The sequence below is a fragment of the Balaenoptera physalus genome, assembly GCF_965194825.1.
Source record: "Balaenoptera physalus genome assembly, chromosome: 1".
Taxonomy (NCBI): Eukaryota; Metazoa; Chordata; class Mammalia; order Artiodactyla; family Balaenopteridae; genus Balaenoptera; species Balaenoptera physalus.
The window spans coordinates 88045834-88065390 of NC_138882.1; the positions used below are offsets into that span (position 1 = coordinate 88045834).

The 19557-nt window shown below is 47.7% G+C and overlaps 3 protein-coding genes and 1 long non-coding RNA gene across 15 annotated transcripts; 2 read left to right on the forward strand and 2 right to left on the reverse strand.

The window, feature by feature from the left end:
• Positions 1-934: 934 nt before the first annotated feature.
• CIART (circadian associated repressor of transcription) lies at positions 935-5766 on the reverse strand. Of its 4 annotated transcripts, none has more exons than XM_082475181.1 (6): positions 5651-5766; positions 4518-4934; positions 4275-4350; positions 3965-4043; positions 3747-3849; positions 935-1594 (listed from the first exon to the last, which is right to left on the reverse strand). In XM_082475181.1, the coding sequence occupies exons 2-6, from the start codon at positions 4920-4922 to the stop codon at positions 1067-1069; spliced, it is 1191 nt and encodes a 396-aa protein (XP_082331307.1). In that variant the 5' UTR covers positions 4923-4934; positions 5651-5766; the 3' UTR covers positions 935-1066. The 4 variants fall into 4 exon arrangements, with proteins under 4 accessions (XP_082331307.1, XP_082331306.1, XP_082331309.1 ...); XM_082475180.1 differs by lacking the exon at positions 5651-5766 and adding an exon at positions 5497-5609; XM_082475183.1 differs by lacking the exon at positions 5651-5766 and adding an exon at positions 5497-5570 and having other exon boundaries at positions 4518-4813.
• Positions 5691-7821, forward strand: LOC309667558. Its single transcript, XR_014267816.1, has 2 exons — positions 5691-5776; positions 6034-7821. It is a non-coding gene; the product is annotated as an uncharacterized lncRNA (long non-coding RNA).
• On the reverse strand, positions 7680-15639 carry LOC309667262 (uncharacterized protein C1orf54 homolog). 7 transcript variants are annotated; one of them, XM_082475565.1, is made up of 7 exons: positions 15554-15639; positions 13296-13361; positions 12020-12103; positions 11183-11241; positions 10655-10765; positions 8446-8547; positions 7680-7758 (listed from the first exon to the last, which is right to left on the reverse strand). In XM_082475565.1, exons 2-6 carry the CDS (start codon positions 13339-13341, stop codon positions 8449-8451), a joined length of 399 nt encoding a protein of 132 aa, XP_082331691.1. In that variant the 5' UTR covers positions 13342-13361; positions 15554-15639; the 3' UTR covers positions 7680-7758; positions 8446-8448. The 7 variants fall into 7 exon arrangements, with proteins under 7 accessions (XP_082331691.1, XP_082331690.1, XP_082331689.1 ...); XM_082475564.1 differs by having other exon boundaries at positions 15530-15554; XM_082475563.1 differs by lacking the exon at positions 15554-15639 and adding an exon at positions 13803-15424.
• Positions 15640-15712: 73 nt separating this feature from the next.
• On the forward strand, positions 15713-19341 carry APH1A (aph-1 homolog A, gamma-secretase subunit; the record flags this gene model as incomplete). 3 transcript variants are annotated; one of them, XM_082475502.1, is made up of 7 exons in its annotated part: positions 15740-16051; positions 16610-16780; positions 16947-17020; positions 17256-17378; positions 17532-17659; positions 18080-18203; positions 18543-19341. In XM_082475502.1, the coding sequence occupies 7 exons, from the start codon at positions 15939-15941 to the stop codon at positions 18605-18607; spliced, it is 798 nt and encodes a 265-aa protein (XP_082331628.1). In that variant the 3' UTR covers positions 18608-19341. The 3 variants fall into 3 exon arrangements, with proteins under 3 accessions (XP_082331630.1, XP_082331629.1, XP_082331628.1); XM_082475503.1 differs by lacking the exon at positions 17532-17659 and having other exon boundaries at positions 15714-16051; XM_082475504.1 differs by lacking the exon at positions 17532-17659 and having other exon boundaries at positions 15713-16051; positions 18080-18682.
• Positions 19342-19557: the final 216 nt, after the last annotated feature.

The following is a 19557-nucleotide window of genomic DNA, read 5'->3' on the forward strand; positions in this document are numbered from 1 at the left end:
TGTAGAAGAACGAAAGAATAAATAATTCAGTAACAAATGGAAGTTACAAGGTAAAGAGGGCATAAGTGACTCAGCAAAAGTTCCAGAGGTGCAAGGTAATCAAAAGCACAACTGGAGAAGTTTGCCTTAGGGGGAGGGCATGTTGTCTGAAATAAAATGAGACAATAATTCACTGAGAACAGAGGACTTGAGAAACAGGTGAAAGACGTATAACCAGCTATGAGGAATATGCTAAGTAGCCAATATGCAATAACTAAAATGACTAAGTAGTCTGAAACACTGCCAAGGCTGGGAGAGGACATGGTTTTGATGGAAACTGTGACAAATCAGAAAGAGTAATACATGGAGAAGGGTAGATGTAGGTAAATTCACAGACTTCCGTTTTGCCCTTTGATGACACTGGGTAGCATACATTTAGCAGCTGCAGTTTTTTGAATAAGGAGGCCCAGCATCTGAGGGGACTTCCCATTCTGACAGTTCTGGGGCACTGCTTCCTCTTCAAAACTGGCAACCACAGTGGCTGTTCGGGCTTTTGTGTCCCTCCTCTGGCAGCAGTAGATTACATATGCATTTAGCCACAAGCATCAACAGCTCCCAACAAAGCAAAGAGCTACCCCAGAGCAGTAGAACCTGCTAGTCTGGGCCAGCTGGAAGGTTACAAGAGTGAGAGACACAAACAGAAAGGTACCAGTCTCTGAGCCTGAATGAAAAAACAACCCAACTCTGAACCCTGTAACTGTCCCAAGGGTGTTCCCTAGGAAGATAGCAGCAGAGAGTCCCTTTTCCTTTCCCGCAGGACGTATATTGTCCCATCCAGACTTCTAATTTGGTGGAGCTCGGGTTCACAAACATTCCCATCCCCTTTCCTGCAGCTCAGAGGATAAATATTGGAATTCGAGGCAGAAGGTTTCAATTTCCCCCAGTCAGCAAACTGTTTAGGTATAAAATTTATTTAATCAGAAAGGATTTCTCTTCCCTCAACACAAATTCACACATTAACAGTTAAAAAAGTATATAGAGAGACATATATTTACACAAATTAGAAACTACAGTCTCAAGTCCTGCATTAGGGATTGAGAGGAGGGACATCAGGAGCAACAGAAGGGTGGCTTCTCATCTGTTCTAGGTCTCCCACGGTCATCTCTCTGGTCATGGTGGGTACACCAGGAGGGGATGGGGTACAGCTCCAGTCTGATGGCAGAGTTACTGGCAAATTGTGGCAACAAGGCCCCTCTCCAGAGAGTATCTTAGGATCACCAGGGATGACAGGAGATGCTGTAGTAGTAGATGGAACTGGAGTGGTTGGGGCTGAGTGGGTGAAGGGCCGTACTCCATGCTGGAGGAAAAGGATGACACCAATGCTGGTTCCAGTGCCTAAAGGACCATGGCTAAAGGAGATGGTACCTGGGGAACTGAGAGGGGGATTGCAAATTGGAGTAGTGTGGATCCAAGTGAGGTTCATAGCTGGCCATTCAGTGAGGTGCCAAGGCTGCTTTGGTTTCAATATTAGCTGTCCTAGCTGTGTCTGGTCCATCTTTTCCACAGAAAGTGCAGGAGAGGAAGCAGCTGGATAACTGTGGTGGCCTGGAGAATGCTAGGGAGGGGGAGAAAAGAGAAAAAATTATGTGAGAAAGCTTTCAGATTAACTCCACCTGGTTGCTTAAACATTTGCTTTCCTTGGGAACTCTGTAATGCTAACATACCTTGTTTTATGCAATAGATAATTTCCTGTCAGGCCATGATTAAGTAAAAGTTTTAGTAACCAAACTGTACTTTCATTTATTTAACAAATTCTTGTACCACACACTATATAGGCACTGGCTATTCACATGTATACAAAATAAAACAAACAGTCCCATAGATTCTCACTATTTATAAACTGATTTATTTTAGAACTTCTTTCTAAAAAGTCTATTTTTAACTGGAATCATCATTTCCCAACTTCTGTATTTTAAGTTCTAATTTCCTATGTTGAGTTCCTTAAGAAGTGTAGATTAATATGCAGGTAAGATCCTCCTGCTTATGTTTATGTATTTATTTTTTAATTTTTAAAATAAATTTATTTCATTTATTTATTTTTTTGGCTGCCTTGGGTCTTCGTTGCTGCACGCGGGCTTTCTCTAGTTGCGGCGAGCGGGGGCTACTCTTTGTTGTGGTGCACGGGCTTCTCATTGCGGTGGCTTCTCTTGTTGTGGAGCATGGGCTCTAGGCGCGTGGGCTTCAGTAGTTGTGGCACTTAGGCTCAGTAAGTAGTTGTGGTTCATGGGCTCTAGAGCGCAGACTCAGTAGTTGTGGCACACGGGCTTAGTGGCTCTGTGGCATGTGGGATCTTCCCTGACCAGGGCTCGAACCCGTGCCCCCTGCATTGGCAGGCAGATTCTTAACCACTGCACCACCAGGGAAGTCCCCCTCCTGCTTTTTTTAAAAATTTATTTATTTGTTTATTTTTGGCTGCGTTGGGTCTTCGTTGCTGCGTGGGCTTTCTCTAGTTGTGGTGAGCGGGGGCTACTCTTTGTTGAGGTGCACGGGTTTCTCATTGCAGTGGTTTCTCTTGTTGAGGAGCACAGGCTCCAGGCACGCAGGCTTCAGTAGTTGTGGCACATGGGCTCAGTAGTTGTGGCTCACGGGCTCTAGAGCACAGGCTCAGTAGTTGTGGCGCACGGGCTTAGTTGCTCTGTGGAATGTGGGATCTTCCCAGACCACGGCTTGAACCCATGTCCCCTGCGTTAGCAGGCAGATTCTTAACCACTGTGCCACCAGGGAAGTCCCCTCCTGCTTATTTTTAAATCAATTATTCCCACAGCAGTTGAAAACAAGGACTGTCCATTAGCTACAGGAGACTTTCCTCTCCCTCTCATTTGAGTGCCCCCTACATACTCTATTATTTGAAGGCACAGAAAATAGGTCATTCCACACTAGATCTAAGAATCTTTTCAGGGACTTCCCTGGTGGTGCAGTGGTTAAGAATCCGCCTTCCAAGGCAGGGGACATGGGTCCAGGAAGATCCCACATGCAGCGGAGCAACTAAGCCCGTGCACCACAACTACTGAGTCCGCATACCACAACGACTGAAGCCTGTGCGCCTAGAGCCCGTGCTCCACAACAAGAGAAGCCACCGCAGTGAGAAGCCCGCGCACCGCAACGAAGACTGGCATCCGTTTGCCGCAACTAGAGAAAGCCCGCGCGCAGCAACGAAGACCCAACGCAGCCAAAAATAAATAAAAAAGAATAAGAAAAAAAGAATCTTTGCAACACTCTCCTTATGGGTGCCCCATGGGTGCCTTCACCCCTCCCAGTGATGTACGTCTTGTGACCAGTCCTCAAAACCCATGCTTCCAGAGGGATACAAGGGTACTTGGGAAGGAGTAAAAAGAGGGAGAGGAAAAGGGGTTTAGGGGCAGCAGAAGAGAAAAGATTTGCAGAGAGAAGCTGAGGAATCTTCCTGCATGATTCATTTGTCCAGGTAAAAAGCATTCTGTATCTATGCAGAAAGCAGATAAGCTACAACATGAGGAACAGGGCTAAATTCCATGGAGTTCCTTGAAATGATCCAAACAAAATAGAACCCCAAAACACCTAGAAATCAAGACAATGAAGGAAGTTTAGGCATTCCCTTCCCTGAAAAGAAAACTTGTTGAAAAGATGAAAAGATCCAAAAGAAAATGGAAGAGGGAGCCCATTTCTGCGTGTCCACTTCATTTCTTTGGTTATTTCCCCACCTTTTCCTCAGGTTTATAAGTTCTCACCTTGGTCAGCTGACTACGCAATGATGACTTCTGGGCAGCTATATGAGGAAACCAAGTCTTTAACATTCCTTCTACCTGTAGCAGGGTTCCTAGATAACGCTCTCTGTGGGGGAAAAAAAAAAAGCCATTAGGTGTGAAAAAAGCAACAGGACAGGATTGGAGATAGCTCCTTTTTTATGAAGTACTGAGGAAAGAATCAAGAATCAAGAATCAATTACCCCATCTGTGGCTTCTGCAAAACACCTACTATGCGCTGGATCCTGTCCATTGCCACGCTCTGCTGGAAACTGCTCAATCCTGGGGTCAGGAAAGAGAAAGAGAGATCAAGGATTGAGATTCAAGAATTTAATCAGGTAAAGGAAAGACAGAAGGGCTTAAAATGGATTCACCTAAAGAAATTGTCACAGGAGAAAAAGGGAATCATCCAGGCCCCAAACAAAGACTTAAGAGAAATACACATTCAAAACATATTTTGAGAGACAGAGAGATGAATGTAGCTCAAATGAATACAAGTAATCAGATAACTACCTCTCTCAAATCGACCCATCTTCAGTCCATTCAGTAGGTCTGTGAGAGGGGGTATGAATCCTCGGAGCTCTTTACACTGTAGAAAAACAGGACAAAGGGTATGAGAAGACCAAGAACTGCCCACACCAGTACTTATTCTTCCATCTCCCAATCTGAGAGCCAATACTATCCTCATGGGGTCCTTACCAACCAACTGGGTGCTAAGCCACTTGGTCGTATCTCCTTTCCCCAGCTTTCTCTTACCTTCTGAGCAAACAGCAGGTCTCCTTCTGTGGTACAACCCTGGATGTTTAGACCGGTCTCCAGTTCACCACCTCTTGATCTTTTGACCCCAGATCCTGACATAGAAGAAGCCAAGCCCCGCTGTTCCGAGTGAGATGCTGTAGGTTGCTTACTGGAAACCTTGGGTCGTTGCCTGCAGCGGATAGGACCAGGGCTGGGCCGAGAACCTCCCCTCTGACCAACAGTGTCTGGCCTGGGGCCATGAGCCCACTTGTCCTCCCTCTCACTATCGGAGGGGAAGCCAGAGTCACTGTTCACTGGGGAGGTGGAAAAAGAGGAATAAAGAGAGTAGGAAGAAACGCTAGATGGAGAATCCATAGGTTCAGAAGCAGGGGCTGGAGAGCAGCTCCCGGAGTGCCCAAACATCGGGACCTGCAACTGAAGAGCAAAGCGAGGGAGTTTGAAACCAGAATCTGAGTATTAGGAAATGGACTGGGAGACTAGGGTGTACTGTCTGCGATCATAATATCTCTTCTCTCCCTCCCCAATATTACCTGTCTCAGGGACAATAAAAAAAGTCATCTTCCCCGCCTCCCCTCCTCCATTAAGAACCTGGATTGCCTCTCTGGCCTCCGCAGAGCAGCTCTTAGCCTGACACAGACTCTTTTCCCTCAGTTCAGAGTAAATATAATGATTTGACACCTTTCCCCGATTCGCCTCTTCTGGTCTCATCCTGACCCCGCAGCGAGCCTCCCTACCTGAGATCACGCCACCGGCAAGCCGGAAATCTGCGGCACCCGAACCCACCTAGGGACCCGGCAGCAACCTCCCTCCTCTTGCCAATCTTTCTGACCAGGATCCCTGCGCCGGACCATCTCCAGTCGCGCCTGCCACGTGATGCGATCCCTCGCAATACCAATATCCGCGTTGAGTCCCTAAGCCCACTCCCGCCGGGTCTGATCCTCCTGCGCGGATCGCTCCCTGACCTGAGTCTCCTCACCTGTGTCGGTCGGCTCAGCCCAGGCTGTCTCCAGCTCCTACTCCGACTCTCGGGTCAGGGCTACCCACCTCCGCCTCCCTCCCACTGGGTCCCGCCCCTTCCCCCTCCCAGACACGTGCAGCTCCGCACGTGCCTTCCCCCGGCGTACACAGACCTCGCACCCTCATTGGTTGTCTAGCCGGTGGCACGTGACTCTCGTTACTGAAGTTCACATTCCATTTGTTACAGCATACAGGGGCTCGGCCAATAAAGATGCAGTCAGGTGACGATTGGTTGGAAGGTAAGCATTCCGTGCTCCGCCCCTACATGCGGCTAGCGAGGAGGACCCGGTGATGAGAGAAGGAGGAGGATGGAAGAAGAGTGGAAAAGAAGGGAGGGGAGGAAAAGGGCGGAGCCTGTGGCTTTAAATAGGATGGTGGTGTGCCGGAGCCGCGCAGCTGGAGTGTTCAGACTGGTTGTGTGACCTAAGGGGTGAGCCTTGAGATGTGGGACTCTTGGCTCCTCCTTGGGAACCGACCCCTCTGCCCCCTCTTTCAGCGCCTCCGCTCACGAGTGCAGCACGTGGAAACGATCAGCGACTTGCGTCTGCAACGTGTGTGAGAGAATGGATGTGTGCCACTATGTATACTCTCCCCCTCTCGGCGGCCCAGCTCTCGTGACTGCCCCGTCTCTGTTTCACCCTCCCCTCCTCCTCCTTCTCTTTCAAGTTGGGTGCCTCCTGCCCTGCTGGGTGAGGAGGGTGGGGATTGCTGCCGAGAACACCGCGTCCTCTCCCCGGCTCCCGCTGGGGCGGCTCCACCAGCCCTTTCCTTATGTAACCCGCCACGCACGTTACCAGCTCAGATGCCAGCCCGCCACGACTCCAGAGGTCAAAGCCCCGCTGGGTTGTTCCTGACTTTTCTACCCTGGTTCCCCGGGCCCTGTGCCCTTAGTTCTGTGTTTCTTAGCACAAGAAAAGGAGAGTGGGTAGGTCTCTGATCTCCTAGATTATGTACTTGTCCAGCTTCAGTTTCTTCATTTGTCCTCTGGAGAAGATTTGAAGGACGGAGGGTGGCAAGTCCGGAGTTTACTATTCACTGGCCCTTGCAGTGCTTTGTTTTGTTTTGTTTGTTTGTTTTCTTTTGCTGTGCTGGGAGGCTTGCGGGATCTCAGTTCCCCAACCAGGAATTGAATCCGGGTGACCGCAGCGAAAGCCCGGAGTGCTAACCACTAAACCACCGGGGAACTCCCCCGTGCAGTATTGAGAGCACAGTGGAGAGAAGGGGACAGGACCCAGGGACTGTGGGGCGATTGAAGCTAAAACATCCAAGAGACCGCAAGGGGGCAGCCCAGTTCTGATTAGGGTCGAAGGATAAAAGGAAAAAAATTTTTTTCTTTTTAAAGTTTGTCCCTGGGCTTCCCTGGTGACTCAGTGGTTAAGAATCCGCCTGCCGATGCAGGGGACACAGGTTCGAGCCCTGGTCGAGGAAGATCCCACGTGCCGCGGAGCAATTAAGCCCATGTGCCACAATTATTGAGCCTGCACTCTAAAGCCCGCAAGCCACAACTACTGAAGCCCACGCGTCTAGAGCCCGTGCTCCACAACAAGAGAAGCCACTGCTATGAGAAGCCCGCGCACCGCAACCAAGAGTAGTCCCCGCTCGCCGCAACTAGAGAAAGCCTGCAGCAACAAAGACCCAAAGCAGCCAAAAATAATAAATAAATTTATAAGAAGAAAAAAACAGTTTGTCCCCGAATGCCTTAATTACTAACCGAAAAGGGTACATAGTTAGGAGCTGCAGTGGGGAGATAAGTGGAGGAGGGTGTGAATTTTAAAAATCTATTCTAAGTAGTTTTGATATTTTACGTATGTTTAACAATGTGCTTATTTTATAAAAAGGAAAAAAGGGTTCCACTTCAACTTTCTTTCTGCAAACATACTGTCTCAACACCATATATGATAAAGCAAAACAGTAGAATTAGAGGGAATTATAGGCTGTGAATAAACCTGTTGTTTGTGGGTGTTTTTCTCCATTATTCCCAAAATTTCAGGGTTTATTTTTTCACAGCCCTAATAATTCCCTCTAACTCTACTGTCGCCTAACTCCCTTTCTAATCTACCCTTCCCACACCTATATCCTGGTGCTCTCTTCAGTGTTGCAGCTTTAGAACTGACCCTCATAAAGGAGTAGAGAGTAACCAGATTACTTCATTTATTTATTTAATCTTCCACTCTCCTCTTCCCAAATCCCCATCCAATGAGTCGTAGCAGCCTTCCCTCTCCTAAAAAAAAAAAAAAAAAAAAAAAAAAACGAAGAAAGGGAAAAACAAAAAACAAAAAAACAAGGTCAGGGGACTCAGGAAGCCCCTCCCACCTCTATGGAAACCCCCCAGATTTCTTATTTTGAGCTAGATTTCCCCATGACATCCACTAGATGTGTCCCCCTCCCCTCTTCACTCCTTCCTTCTGCTAAACCCCTTTATGCCCATAGTTATTTAGATTACCAACTTAAATTCCTTCCCTATAATACAGGTTTCTCTTCCTTCCCCCTTTCCACCATCTCTCCCCTACACTAGGGAACCACCCCCACTTCTGCCTCTTGACTCTGCCAGGTTGTAGGGCCCCTCCCATTTTGCCCTCTATCACCTGAAGAGCCTTAAACCAGGCCAGCTGGAACCAGCTTTGATTCCTCGAGGCAGACTGGAAACCTGGAGAAGTTTCTTCTCCATTCCACCTGCTTCTGCTCTAGGAGGTCCTGAAATCCTCCCAGTTCAGAAAAAGTAATGACTCTTATTACAAAGGCCTTTGCCTCAACATCTCCTAAACCTGCTTAAAGTTAGATAAGATTTTTCTATATGTGATCCCTCTTTAAGCAGCTGAGAGAGAATTGACCAGGCTGGAAACACTAGCCAGAGATACTGGTAAAATTGCTTCACAGACTCCCCCAAGGCCAGTGGCTGCACTCTCACCTTCTACATGAAATACATCCCCCCCTGAACGAGGGCCCAGGACAGGAGGAGTGCACCAGGACTCTGCAGACTGGATACAGCATTGTTCAGATCTGGACTCTGCTAAAATACAGACATCCCCTCATAGTAGGCTAGTGTCATCCTTCCTACTGCCCACCTCCCACTCTGGAAGGATAACCATCTCTTTACACCAATCTCTGTCTTCTTTCCTCTGAGCTTAGAGAAAGATCCAGCCCTCCTCCCCATCACTATAAGAAGTCCTTTCCTCTGTGCCTTTCAGCCATTCCTGACCATACCAGGGAGACCTGACTCAATTCAATGAGATGTTTTTTGTTTTGTTTTTTAAGCTATGTGCATGACACTATGCTAGTCACTGTGCTAGGTGCCATAGGGGGGATATAAATATAATTAAGACAGTGGTTCTGTCCTCACAGAGTTTACAATCTAAAGGGAGCCTACTATATACTTTAAAATATTTATCTGTCCTTGTCAGGCATCAGCTTTCCATTTCTACTAATTCTTCCCATCTGTGTTCAACTATATTCAGACTGCACTTTGATCCTGTTGCCCTTTCTAGCTGTTGCTTCTCTTTTTGCATTACCAGATTTCTCAGATGGTTGGTCTATCCTCTCCCTCCACTTCCTCACAATGTATTGCCGCTCTAACGCCACAAAATCTAGCTTTTGCTACATCCACCCAATTAAAACTGCTTTCTCTGTGATTATCAATCACCTCCTTCTCCTTGGCCTCTTGGTAGCTTTTGATTGATTGTATTAAGCTTTCTCTTCTAGACTTTATAATACAAATTTGGCTATCTGCCTACCTCTCCAATCAGCTTGTCTCCATTTCCTTGGTTGATTCCTCTTCTACTAACTACCGGCACAGTCATTGGCCTTTTGGTCTTCTGTGTGTACTGGCTCTAATGAGCTCATCTACTTTTGTAACTGTGACTTTGCACTTAGAACTGTAGCACTGACTTAATTCAGCTACCTTTACGACACCCTCATAGGGCTGTCACTATAAATTCAGCTTGGCCAATACCAAATTTGTGACTTCACTCCTAAATCACTCTGATCTCCCACAGTTCCCATTTTGGTCAACCATTTTCCCAGATATCCATGTTTAAAACTTTTAAGTTATTTTAACTCTCTCCTCATTTATTGCCCATATGAAATTATCACTGGAGCAAGGCATTTTCTTCAAAATGTTTCTTATTTTTCTCCTCTCCATTCAAAATGCCACTTCCCTAGTCCAGACCTTTAATGGATTGTTTCTGGAATGATGCAAATCTCATGAGTCTCTCTCCACTCCACTGCATCCTTCATACAACCAGATAAATCATTTTTCAAAAATACCACTTTCATTGTGTGTTTACCACACTGAAGAACTTACTAGGCTCCCTATTGCTTATAAGTCTGAACCTTACCCTGATACTTCAGACTCCGTAATTTGGCCCTATCTTCCCATATGTGAGATTACCAAGCAAATATTTGGAGCATTGTAAATTTTATTTCCTAATTTCCCACTGTTCCTTTCCATATACCCTCTCCTTCAATCTCCATCCACTAAACATACCCTGCTTGTTCTATCCCCCTTGTCTATGCAGCTCTTTCGCTCTTGGAATAACTATTCTTCCCCCTAATTGCTTTCATCCTTTCATAACTTCCTGCCAATCAAAAGCTCACCTATTCTTCAAAGTGTATTTCAAGCACAATTACCTCCTAAAAGTCTTCCAGACAACTTCAGCCTGTGCTAATCTCTCTCCTTCCACAGCCTAAAGCACTTGTCATATGCTGTCAAATGTATATGCAATTTAACATTGTGGCAAATCCTTTCATTTTGTTTTAAATGTTTCATAAGTGTAAACTTGAGTTTTATGAATACCTTGAGGACAATAACAACATCACAGATTTCTTTTTCAGCATCATCAGCATCATCAGCAGCTTTAGGCATAGGTTACTTACACATTAAATACTATTCAACTGAAATTTAACTGCACCAAATCTTCCCAGTGTTCTGTATACAGGGTTAGTGTTAAATCTCAGTGAAAGAAATGATGGCCAAGCTGAGATGAACACCTGCATTGTAGTACTAGTTATTTGGTTCCCCCATCCACCAAAGCCTCCCTCTGCTGCACGTCACCAGCCCTGGGATCTATCCAGGGTAAGGGTTGTCTGTCTCCCTCCCCCCTTATCCCCAATCCACTCACTGGTTCCATTGTCACTGGTTTCTCTGTTACAGGCTTCTGATGGTCTGCAGGGTCTGTTTCACGACTAATGGTAGTCTCTACTGCTTCCATTACCTCCTTATCCAACTTGTTCTGCCCTCGGTAGGATTAGGAAACACAGAGTTATCACTGCCTCCATTCAATATCCTCATAGATTTTCTATTTAGAGTTCTCTTCTCCTTCACCACCTCTTCTCCCCCCTCCCCATCCCCCAAGACTTAAACTCAGGGATCTTCCCTACTTCATGTTTGCATGGATTATGTACCCATCCCATTCACCAATTCCCTTGACTCAAGGATTGTTCCTCCCTTTCAGCGTCTTAGCAAACCTCCTGCATTCTGGTTTCATCCCCAGCTTTGGTTAACAAATTTGTTTTGGGCTCACTACCTAGTTTCACTTCACCTAACTAATTTTTATTCCTGTTCATCATTTACATTTCAACAATGCCCAGTTTCTTTTTAACTGTTACCTATCCTGATCCTCCTAGAGGGTCATGTAGATATCACTCACCAGCCTGTTCTCTGACTCAAACATAGAGTAATCAACAGTGAAGTTTGCACCAAAGTCATCTGGGGAGGAGAAAAAAAATCAGTAGTAACAAAGGTAGCACTAGATCTGGAAATGAGAAGAGGAAGAAATTGTTCAGAATACTTCAATTTGCTCAAGTTGTAAAATTTACTGGTATAATTCTAATGAACTTTTGATGTTAGAATGTTTGTGGGGGCTTCCCTGGTGGCGCAGTGGTTGAGAATCTGCCTGCCAATGCAGGGGACACGGGTTCGAGCCCTGGTCTGGGAGGATCCCACATGCCACGGAGCAACTAGGCCCGTGAGCCACAATTACTGAGCCTGCGCGTCTGGAGCCTGTGCTCCGCAACAAGAGAGGCCGCGATAATGAGGCCCGCGCACCGCGATGAAGAGTGGCCCCCACTTGCCGCAACTAGAGAAAGCCCTCACACAGAAACGAAGACCCAACACAGCCATAAATAAATAAATAAACAAATAAATAAACCCAAAAATTAAAAAAAAAAAAGAAATTGCTGAACTGTCTATACCACTATACCATTTAAAAAAAAATGTTTGTGAATGTGTATGCATTTATATTTTCAATCTGGTGTCTAAAATCATGTACAAATTTGAAAAATTTCAACTTGTTTCAATCAATTCCTAAAGGATTGAAAATCACTAGTTTGAGACATGACATCATGAGCTTGATAGTTTTTGCTCATAGCCACATTTCTCTCTGACCTAGTTATACCATTGTAAAGGAAAAGTCAAAGTGTCAGAAGTGAGCATCTCCCAAACCTCTCTCCATCCTGCGAAGGGTCAGAATCTTATACATACTCACCATAGTTGGGGGTGACTGTGTAATAATAGACCACCTGATAATAGTCATCCTCTTCCAGCCCTTCTTCATCCTCATATTCTTGTCCTAGGGGGACAAGGACTAGAGGTCAGGGGGCATCTGGAACTCCTTAGCAATAGAAGGACACCTGACGTTGACCTCAGCTCTATCAGTTTCCTTTCCTTCTGCCTCCCCTCTACTATCTCCCTGCCTCTGCACCTCTAAACCTTTCTCAGTCTTCTGGGCTCCATAACTCTGATGAGACCTGTTACACTGTGCCCTTTCAATCCGGGAACTACCAGAAGAGAAAACGGGTCCCTTCACATACTATAACCCAAACTAAGCCTTAAAAAGGTAGGAAGCAGAGAGACACCAGAAATTAAGACCTCCAAATCCACTCCTCAGTATGCTCTAGACCTACTTTATTTGTGAGAGATGTTCTCTTAGCAGTGGCTCCCACAACTAACACACACACACAGCCTCTTGGACTTGGGCTTTAGTTCCAGTTTCAATGCTAACTAGTAGAATATCTCTGAACAAGCCAGTTAACATCCGCTTTCTTAAAATGAGTCAGCTGGACTAAATGATCCATCTGCATTAGTTTTTCTTCCTTTCCAGGATTAAAAATATGTGGCTTGGACTTGATTGGGTCAGGAATTCTAGGCCTCCTGCTAAATATTTCCCTAAGCTCCTTGAATGCTCTCTCTTAACCCCAAGCAATGACACAGAGTCTGGAGGAAAGGGAAACAATGAGAGCACCTGGCAGACTGGGAACAAAGGAGGGAAGGAGCCAAGCTACTTTTGGGACCTTGTCCCTGAAGGCAGACAGTACTCACTATCCTAAAGGCCACCCCTTCTGTGTCTTTACTAATACAAAGCTTTTCTCCAACTCGCTGAGAAAGAAGATACCCTGGCTTCCCTCGCTAGTTTCAGACTGCCCCACCTTCAAAGAGTCCACCTCTCTCCACTCTCACTTTAGTCCTTCTCATCTTGTTCAACTCTGTGGTGATGGCGAGCTGAGTTCACTCTTGTTAGGACCTCCCCATGGCTGGGGCTCCATCCCCATCAGCTGTCTCTTCTTTGACAGGACTATGCTCTCCTCCCCTTTTCCTGGCCCTAATTTCCAGGTTCCCCCTCTGCCCCTGACATCTAACACAGTTGAGAAAGTGTTATCACTCCTTTTGAACTGCACCTCCCGCCCTCTCCTCATTTTCTTTTCTCCCACCCCATTTATGGTAGAAGACCTGGCTCAAAAGCTCACGGAGAGACGTGTACTTACCCAGGATGAGTGGCACAGCAAGGATGGCTACAAAGAGGACATCCATTCTGGATTCTGCACTAGTGCCTTGAAAGTAAAAAAGGAAATTACAGCGTTTCCCACCAAACTTACCCCGCCTTCTGCCCTCCTCCAAAGCAGGGAAGGAGCTGCAGCAACCCTTCTCCCAGGGGGGGGAATTCCCCGCCCACTTGCTGACTGACTGGGCCATCAGTTACTACCAGTGCGGTCCTCAGCCACAGCTGCCCAGATCAAGAGAGGCAAAGTGAACTTTGATGGAAACACGTTCACTGAGACCCTCTGGCTCTAGACTAGATCCATTCAGGCCTCCTGCTGCCACTTCCAGAAAAACAAAACAAAAAAACAAACCCACGAAAAACCCAAAGAAACCCAAACCAAACAACAACAAAAACCCCAGCCTACCAAGGAGTTTCCCCTCTCCCCTACTTTGCTTCCTTGTTCCCATTCCTCACAAAAAGCTCACCCTCCCTCTCGCTGTCCCTGACTTACTATCACTATCCAGAACTGCCCTTCTCTCCGAGGCTTCATCACAATCTCTTTCTTCACAGTCAAATTATTCTGAGGAAGGGATGAGCATTTTTCCTAGACTGAAAATAGTCTCCCTTCTCTGCGTGTCTCGGACTACGAAGTATGGGAACAACATCAACATCATTGTCTGACTCTCCAAGCACCTGCTGCATTGTTTCTGATTTCAAAAAAAAAAAACAACTTTCAGTCAAGACTAGTTACTTCCTCTCTGCTAAGTACTGATCTCACCTCACCTCCTTCTCAACTTTCTGCACACAGGATAGAAAAAGGGAGGAAGCAGGTAGTCTCTTTCCCTGCTGTATATGCGACACCCCTTCTCCCACTTTCAGTCACTTGGTATGTTCCCTTCATTCTAGCCTACAGGGGTGGAGTTCATCTTATCCTTCTCTCTGCTTTTATATTTCCCATTTTCATTCAATTCAATTTAGAAACATCAAACATAACGTATGTGCTAGGCACAGTGTGCTAGGCCTAGTCTGATAGGCAATTCAGGGTTCAGAGGCAAGGGAATAAGAAAAGAATGCAGGTATTTTTTTTTAAGGGAGTTAATAAACATCCATTCAACATCTACTATGAGTCAGACACTATGCAAGTCTCTGTGGAACTACCAATGAACAAGATAGGTTTGATTCCCGTTATTAAGTCAGCAAATGCTGTGGTAACAGCTCAAAGGAGAGATGAGAAGAGTTGTCTTATCCCTATCTCTTCTGGTTTGCTATGCTCAGAAGCAAGACAATAGAGTCTTGAGCACTGGCCAGGATGTTCCCACCCTCTTAACCTTATTGGGGGAGGATTTGCATGGTGACTTCTCACGTACATCTATCTAATCTATTCCTTCAGCTCCTTTCCAGAATTTTCTGGAAAAAAATGTAAAACTCTTATGTGGATGTACATCTATGCATTGTCATAAATCATTTCCAGGAAGGAAAGTAAGCCTGGTTCTCTCTGAAGAATTTCTATAGTTTTTTTGGGTACTTTGATTACTCTCTCAAGAACAATATTCCAGTTTCCCTCACTTTCCCATCCTGGTACTCTTTTTCCTAAACATCCTCCCTAAGGACTAACCCCACCTGCATCCAAATGAGGATACAATACCCTCTACTCATACTTTAACTTTCTTTCGCTCTAATATGCATCCCCTGCGCCTACCCTTCCCCCCAGCCTGAGGAAAAGACACCACTGAGGTTCATTTTCAGAAAATAAATGGAGGAAGTATGACATAAAAGGAACTGAGTAACTTGGCGGGGTGGGGGTGGGGGGGTGTCATTTTCCAACTCCATAGCTCTAATTGCTTTTTACAAACAACTTTAACTCTCGATTTTAACTCAAAATCCCCTCTAACCCTCCTAACATTGCTCTCCAGGCTCCTTTTACTTCGCTCTGATTCTCCTGTCATTACGGATGAAGGCTTCATTAGCGATACACTGTATTGCATGCTTCCTATAGTAGCCTGTTCAAAGAGCTCCTACTTTTAAGTGCAACCTTCATCTCTTAGGCAGTAGCTCTAGCTCATTTCCTCTCATTCAAGTAAGAACAATACCCGTCCCTATCTCCCTGCACCCTCTATCCTGTGCTTTCTTTGTATTTGTCCTTTAGGTTCCAACAGGATCTTCCCGCCTCTGCAGCTCTTCAAGAAGCGTAGGATTGCTACCACCCTGCCCCATAAAATAACGAAAGGGAACAGCGACCAAGGTCGAACCGAACCCAGGAACCTGGTTTAACCGGCTGGAGCCACTCCCAGGGCCGAGGTCCAGGAGGAGGGCAGGACTACAACTCCCAGCACGTCGTGAAGCCACGCCCCCGCCTCCGCAGCTCCGCCCCCGCGGGTTCTCCATTGGCCTCCAGGGGGTGGGGATTAGATGGGAGGTGGCCATGGGGCCGCGGCAGGGGTTTGTCCCCTCCTCGGCTTCCGTAGAGGAAGTCGCGCCGACCTGTATCTGGGGTTTCGGTGTCCCCGCCTTCCCGGGGGTCCGGGGTGACATTGCACCGCGCCCCTCACGGGGTCGCGTCGCCACCCCACGCGGACTCCCTGGCTGGCGTGCTTCACCCCTTCGCCTCTCTTGGCCGGGCCCCCACCTCGCCCCCAGCTGCCCAGCCATGGGGGCCGCAGTGTTTTTCGGATGCACTTTCGTCGCTTTCGGCCCGGCCTTTGCGCTTTTCTTGATCACTGTGGCAGGAGACCCGCTTCGCGTCATCATCTTGGTCGCCGGGTGAGTTAAGGGGTTGGGGAGACGCGGGAGGACGCCGAAGAGAGAGATCCGAAAGGGGCTGGAGGAACTGGGGCGAGCCTGGAAGCCTGAGAGGGGGAGACAAGTCGGAGGTGAAGATTGGAGAGGGTCGAGTCAGGGATCTGGGTGATTTGCCCTTTCCCGCAGTTGGTTTCCGCCTTCCAGAGATCGCACAGATTCCTCCTATACTCCTCCCGCGACGTCCGAGGAGGCCCAAGGCGAAGACTTGGAAGGGGGCTGTGCTGACCTCGGCCGGCCCTAAGGGAGTATCCAGGAATGGATACCTCGCCCTCCTGTCCTCCTACACTCTGGCTCTCATCACTCTGAAGACTCTTTAATCAGATTTCTTACCCTTTCCCTGCGTTCGGATCCCTACAAACTCCCTTGGTGGAGACACCTATCCTATCTCCTCCCTGTCTCCCTGGACAATCCGGAAGTCTAACTTCCACTTTTTATGCTGCAGCCTTGGTTGGTTCCCCTCTTTGATTTCCCTGGATGCCCCCTACCCTTGCTTGTCTGATTGCCTTTGTCTTTCCTCAGGGCATTTTTCTGGCTGGTCTCCCTGCTCTTGGCCTCTGTGGTCTGGTTCATCTTGGTCCATGTGACCGACCGGTCAGATGCCCGACTCCAGTATGGCCTCCTGATTTTTGGTGCTGCAGTCTCTGTCCTTCTACAGGAGGTGTTCCGCTTTGCCTACTACAAGCTGCTTAAGTAAGAAGATGGGGTGGTCTGGAGGGGAGAAGGGCAGAGGACTGAACTATAAGTGGGGCAGCCCTGGGTGGTGGTTTGGACGAGGAGGTACTAAGGGCAGATATTAGAGGGGAAGGCGATTCCTGCCCTCCCTCATGTTTCCCCTATCCCACCCACCCCACCCCAGGAAGGCAGATGAGGGGTTAGCATCGCTGAGTGAGGACGGAAGATCACCCATCTCCATCCGCCAGATGGCCTATGGTGAGCCAAGGGAGAGGGACTGGAGGAGGGAGTTGGACACTCCTCTCTCCCAGGGAAGTCTCTAAACATCCACATGTCCTAAGCGGCTTCTTGTTTGTCTTCATACCTGACTTCCAAGGAGAGGTGGTCTGGAGGGAGAGTAGGTGTGGCGGAACTGTGACTGGGAATGGGGAGGGATCACTGGTAATAAGGCTACAGTGATCTTTGACATTGATGAAACCCTCCCTCCCCCCAGTTTCTGGTCTTTCCTTCGGTATCATCAGTGGTGTCTTCTCTGTTATCAATATTTTGGCCGATGCACTTGGGCCAGGTGTGGTTGGGATCCATGGAGACTCACCCTATTACTTCTTGACTTCAGGTAAGATCCACTTTCTTTCTTGCCTTCATGCCCCATTCATCCCTGACCCTGATCTGATTTATTGGCCTTCCCTGGGAGACTTCTTTGGCTCAACATCTCAGGAGGCTGGGAGAAGATGAGGGATGTATCTCATCCCCATCTCCCTCCCTGCAGCCTTTCTGACAGCAGCCATTATCCTGCTCCATACCTTTTGGGGAGTTGTGTTCTTTGATGCCTGTGAGAGGAGACGGTACTGGGCTTTGGGCCTGGTGGTTGGGAGTCACCTACTGACATCGGGACTGGTGAGTTGGGGACAGGGGCCTGAGTTAGAGAGAAAAGAACTTAATGGTGAGTGGGATGGAGGGGAAATATATTCTCACTTCTTAACATTTAAAAACTTATCTTGGGAGGAGGCAGAAAGGTGAGTCTTTAGACGTCTCTCACCTCAGCATCAGTTGTATAACCTGCTCTGCGGATGCTCTAGGGAGGAGTTTGAATGGATTAGTCAAACTAATGCAGGTGGCCTGAGGTGAGCAGGAGTGGCAGAAACCTCTGAGGGGGCTGAAAAATCACAAATGCCCTTAACCACAAGATATCGGTGTTCTGAAGGACTGGGAGATTTGAGTGAGATATCTGGGGGAGATTTGGGTCAAAGGCACAAAGAGAATATGGGGATTAGAGGAAGAATCTAACCGCTTTTCTACTCTTCCCCCCATCCCCAGACATTCCTGAACCCCTGGTACGAGGCCAGCCTGCTGCCCATCTATGCAGTCACTGTTTCCATGGGGCTCTGGGCCTTCATCACAGCTGGAGGGTCCTTCCGAAGTATCCAGCGCAGTCTCTCGTGTAAGGACTGACTACCTGGACTGATCGCCTGACAGATCCCACCTGCCTGCCCACTGCCCATGACTGAGCCCAGCCCTAGCCCGGGTCCATTGCCCACCATTCTCTGTCTCCTCGTCGGTCTATTCCACCACCTTCAGGGTTTTGCTTTGTCCACTCATGACCTTTAGTCTCTAGGCTTTACCAGGAGCAGTCTGGGTTCAGCCAGTCAGTGACTGGTGGGTTTGAATCTGCACTTATCCCCACCATCTGGGGACCCCCTCCCCTTGTTGTCCAGGACTCCCCATGTGTCAGTGCTCTGCTCTCACCCTGCCCAAGACTCACCCCCATTCCCCTCTGCAGGCCGACGGCAGGAGGACAGTCGGGTGATGGTGTATTCTGCCCTGCGCATCCCACCCGAGGACTGAGGGAACCTTGGGGGGGACCCCTGGGCCTGGGGTGCCCTCCTGATCTCCTCGCCCTGTATTTCTCCATCTCCTGTTCTGGACAGTGCAGGTTGCCAAGAAAAGGGACCTAGTTTAGCCATTGCTGTGGAGATGAAGTCAATTGGAGGTTCAAGGGTAGACGAGCTCTGAGTTTCCCAGTACCCCCTCCCCAGACTGGATATCTTAGTCTTTTTCTCAGGTCTGAGGGGAACCATTTCTGGTGTGATAAAGACCCCCAAATTGCCTTTTTTTTTTTTGAGCGGGAGGAGGGAGGAAGTATGTTGGAATTCTTCTCCTAACCTCCTTGGACTATGTTTTCCCTCCTCAAATTGCTCCTTATGGCTGGGCTTATATCTATCCAGCTTTCCCCTTGGTCCCAGGCTTTGGGGGAAAGGAAGGAAGTGCATGTTTGGGAACTGGTATTACTGGAACTAATGTTTCAACCTCCTTGACCACCAGCATCCCTCCTCTCCCCAAGGTGTACTGGAGGGTGCTGCGGGGAGCTGGCCCACCCCAGAGCCGCAGTGCCACTGGGGGAGTCAGCCTACTGTGACATCGCAGGGAAGGAGGGCAGATTTTTTTCTAGTTTTTAATTGGGGGTGTTGGGGGGGGCGGGGAGGTTTTCTATAAACTGTATCATTTTCTGCTGAGGATGGCATATCCCATCCTTTTAATCAAGGTGATTGTGATTTTGACTAATAAAAAGGACTTTATAATTGTGGGGGAACTTGGCTAAAAGAAGGGGATAAAAAAAAAAAAAAAAGGAGGGGATAACATGTTAATTGAGGTTTCTGCCCTCTCATGTCTCTTTTCCAACCTCCCTCCTAACCTGGCAACCTCTGGTTCCCTCCAAGCATAGCTTCGATACAGGGCAGAAATCTGGGCTGGGTGTCTAACATGTCAGAAGCTCTGGGTTAAGCATTTTCCAGAAG

What these genes read in the sequence shown, in the direction of transcription:
- CIART (XM_082475181.1), bottom strand. Translation starts at nt 4,922, where the DNA reads ATGTTTGGGCACTCCGGGAGCTGCTCTCCAGCCCCTGCTTCTGAACCT. An exon ending in ACCTGCTGTTTGCTCAGAAG is followed by an intron (nt 4,351 to 4,517) that starts GTAAGAGAAAGC and finishes GTTTTTCTACAG; the next exon opens with TGTAAAGAGCTCCGAGGATT. An exon ending in TTGCAGAAGCCACAGATGGG is followed by an intron (nt 3,850 to 3,964) that starts GTAATTGATTCT and finishes TTTCCCCCACAG; the next exon opens with AGAGCGTTATCTAGGAACCC.
- LOC309667262 (XM_082475565.1), bottom strand. Translation starts at nt 13,341, where the DNA reads ATGGATGTCCTCTTTGTAGCCATCCTTGCTGTGCCACTCATCCTGG. An exon ending in TGCTGTGCCACTCATCCTGG is followed by an intron (nt 12,104 to 13,295) that starts GTAAGTACACGT and finishes TTGTCCCCCTAG; the next exon opens with GACAAGAATATGAGGATGAA. An exon ending in CACAGTCACCCCCAACTATG is followed by an intron (nt 11,242 to 12,019) that starts GTGAGTATGTAT and finishes TCTCCTCCCCAG; the next exon opens with ATGACTTTGGTGCAAACTTC.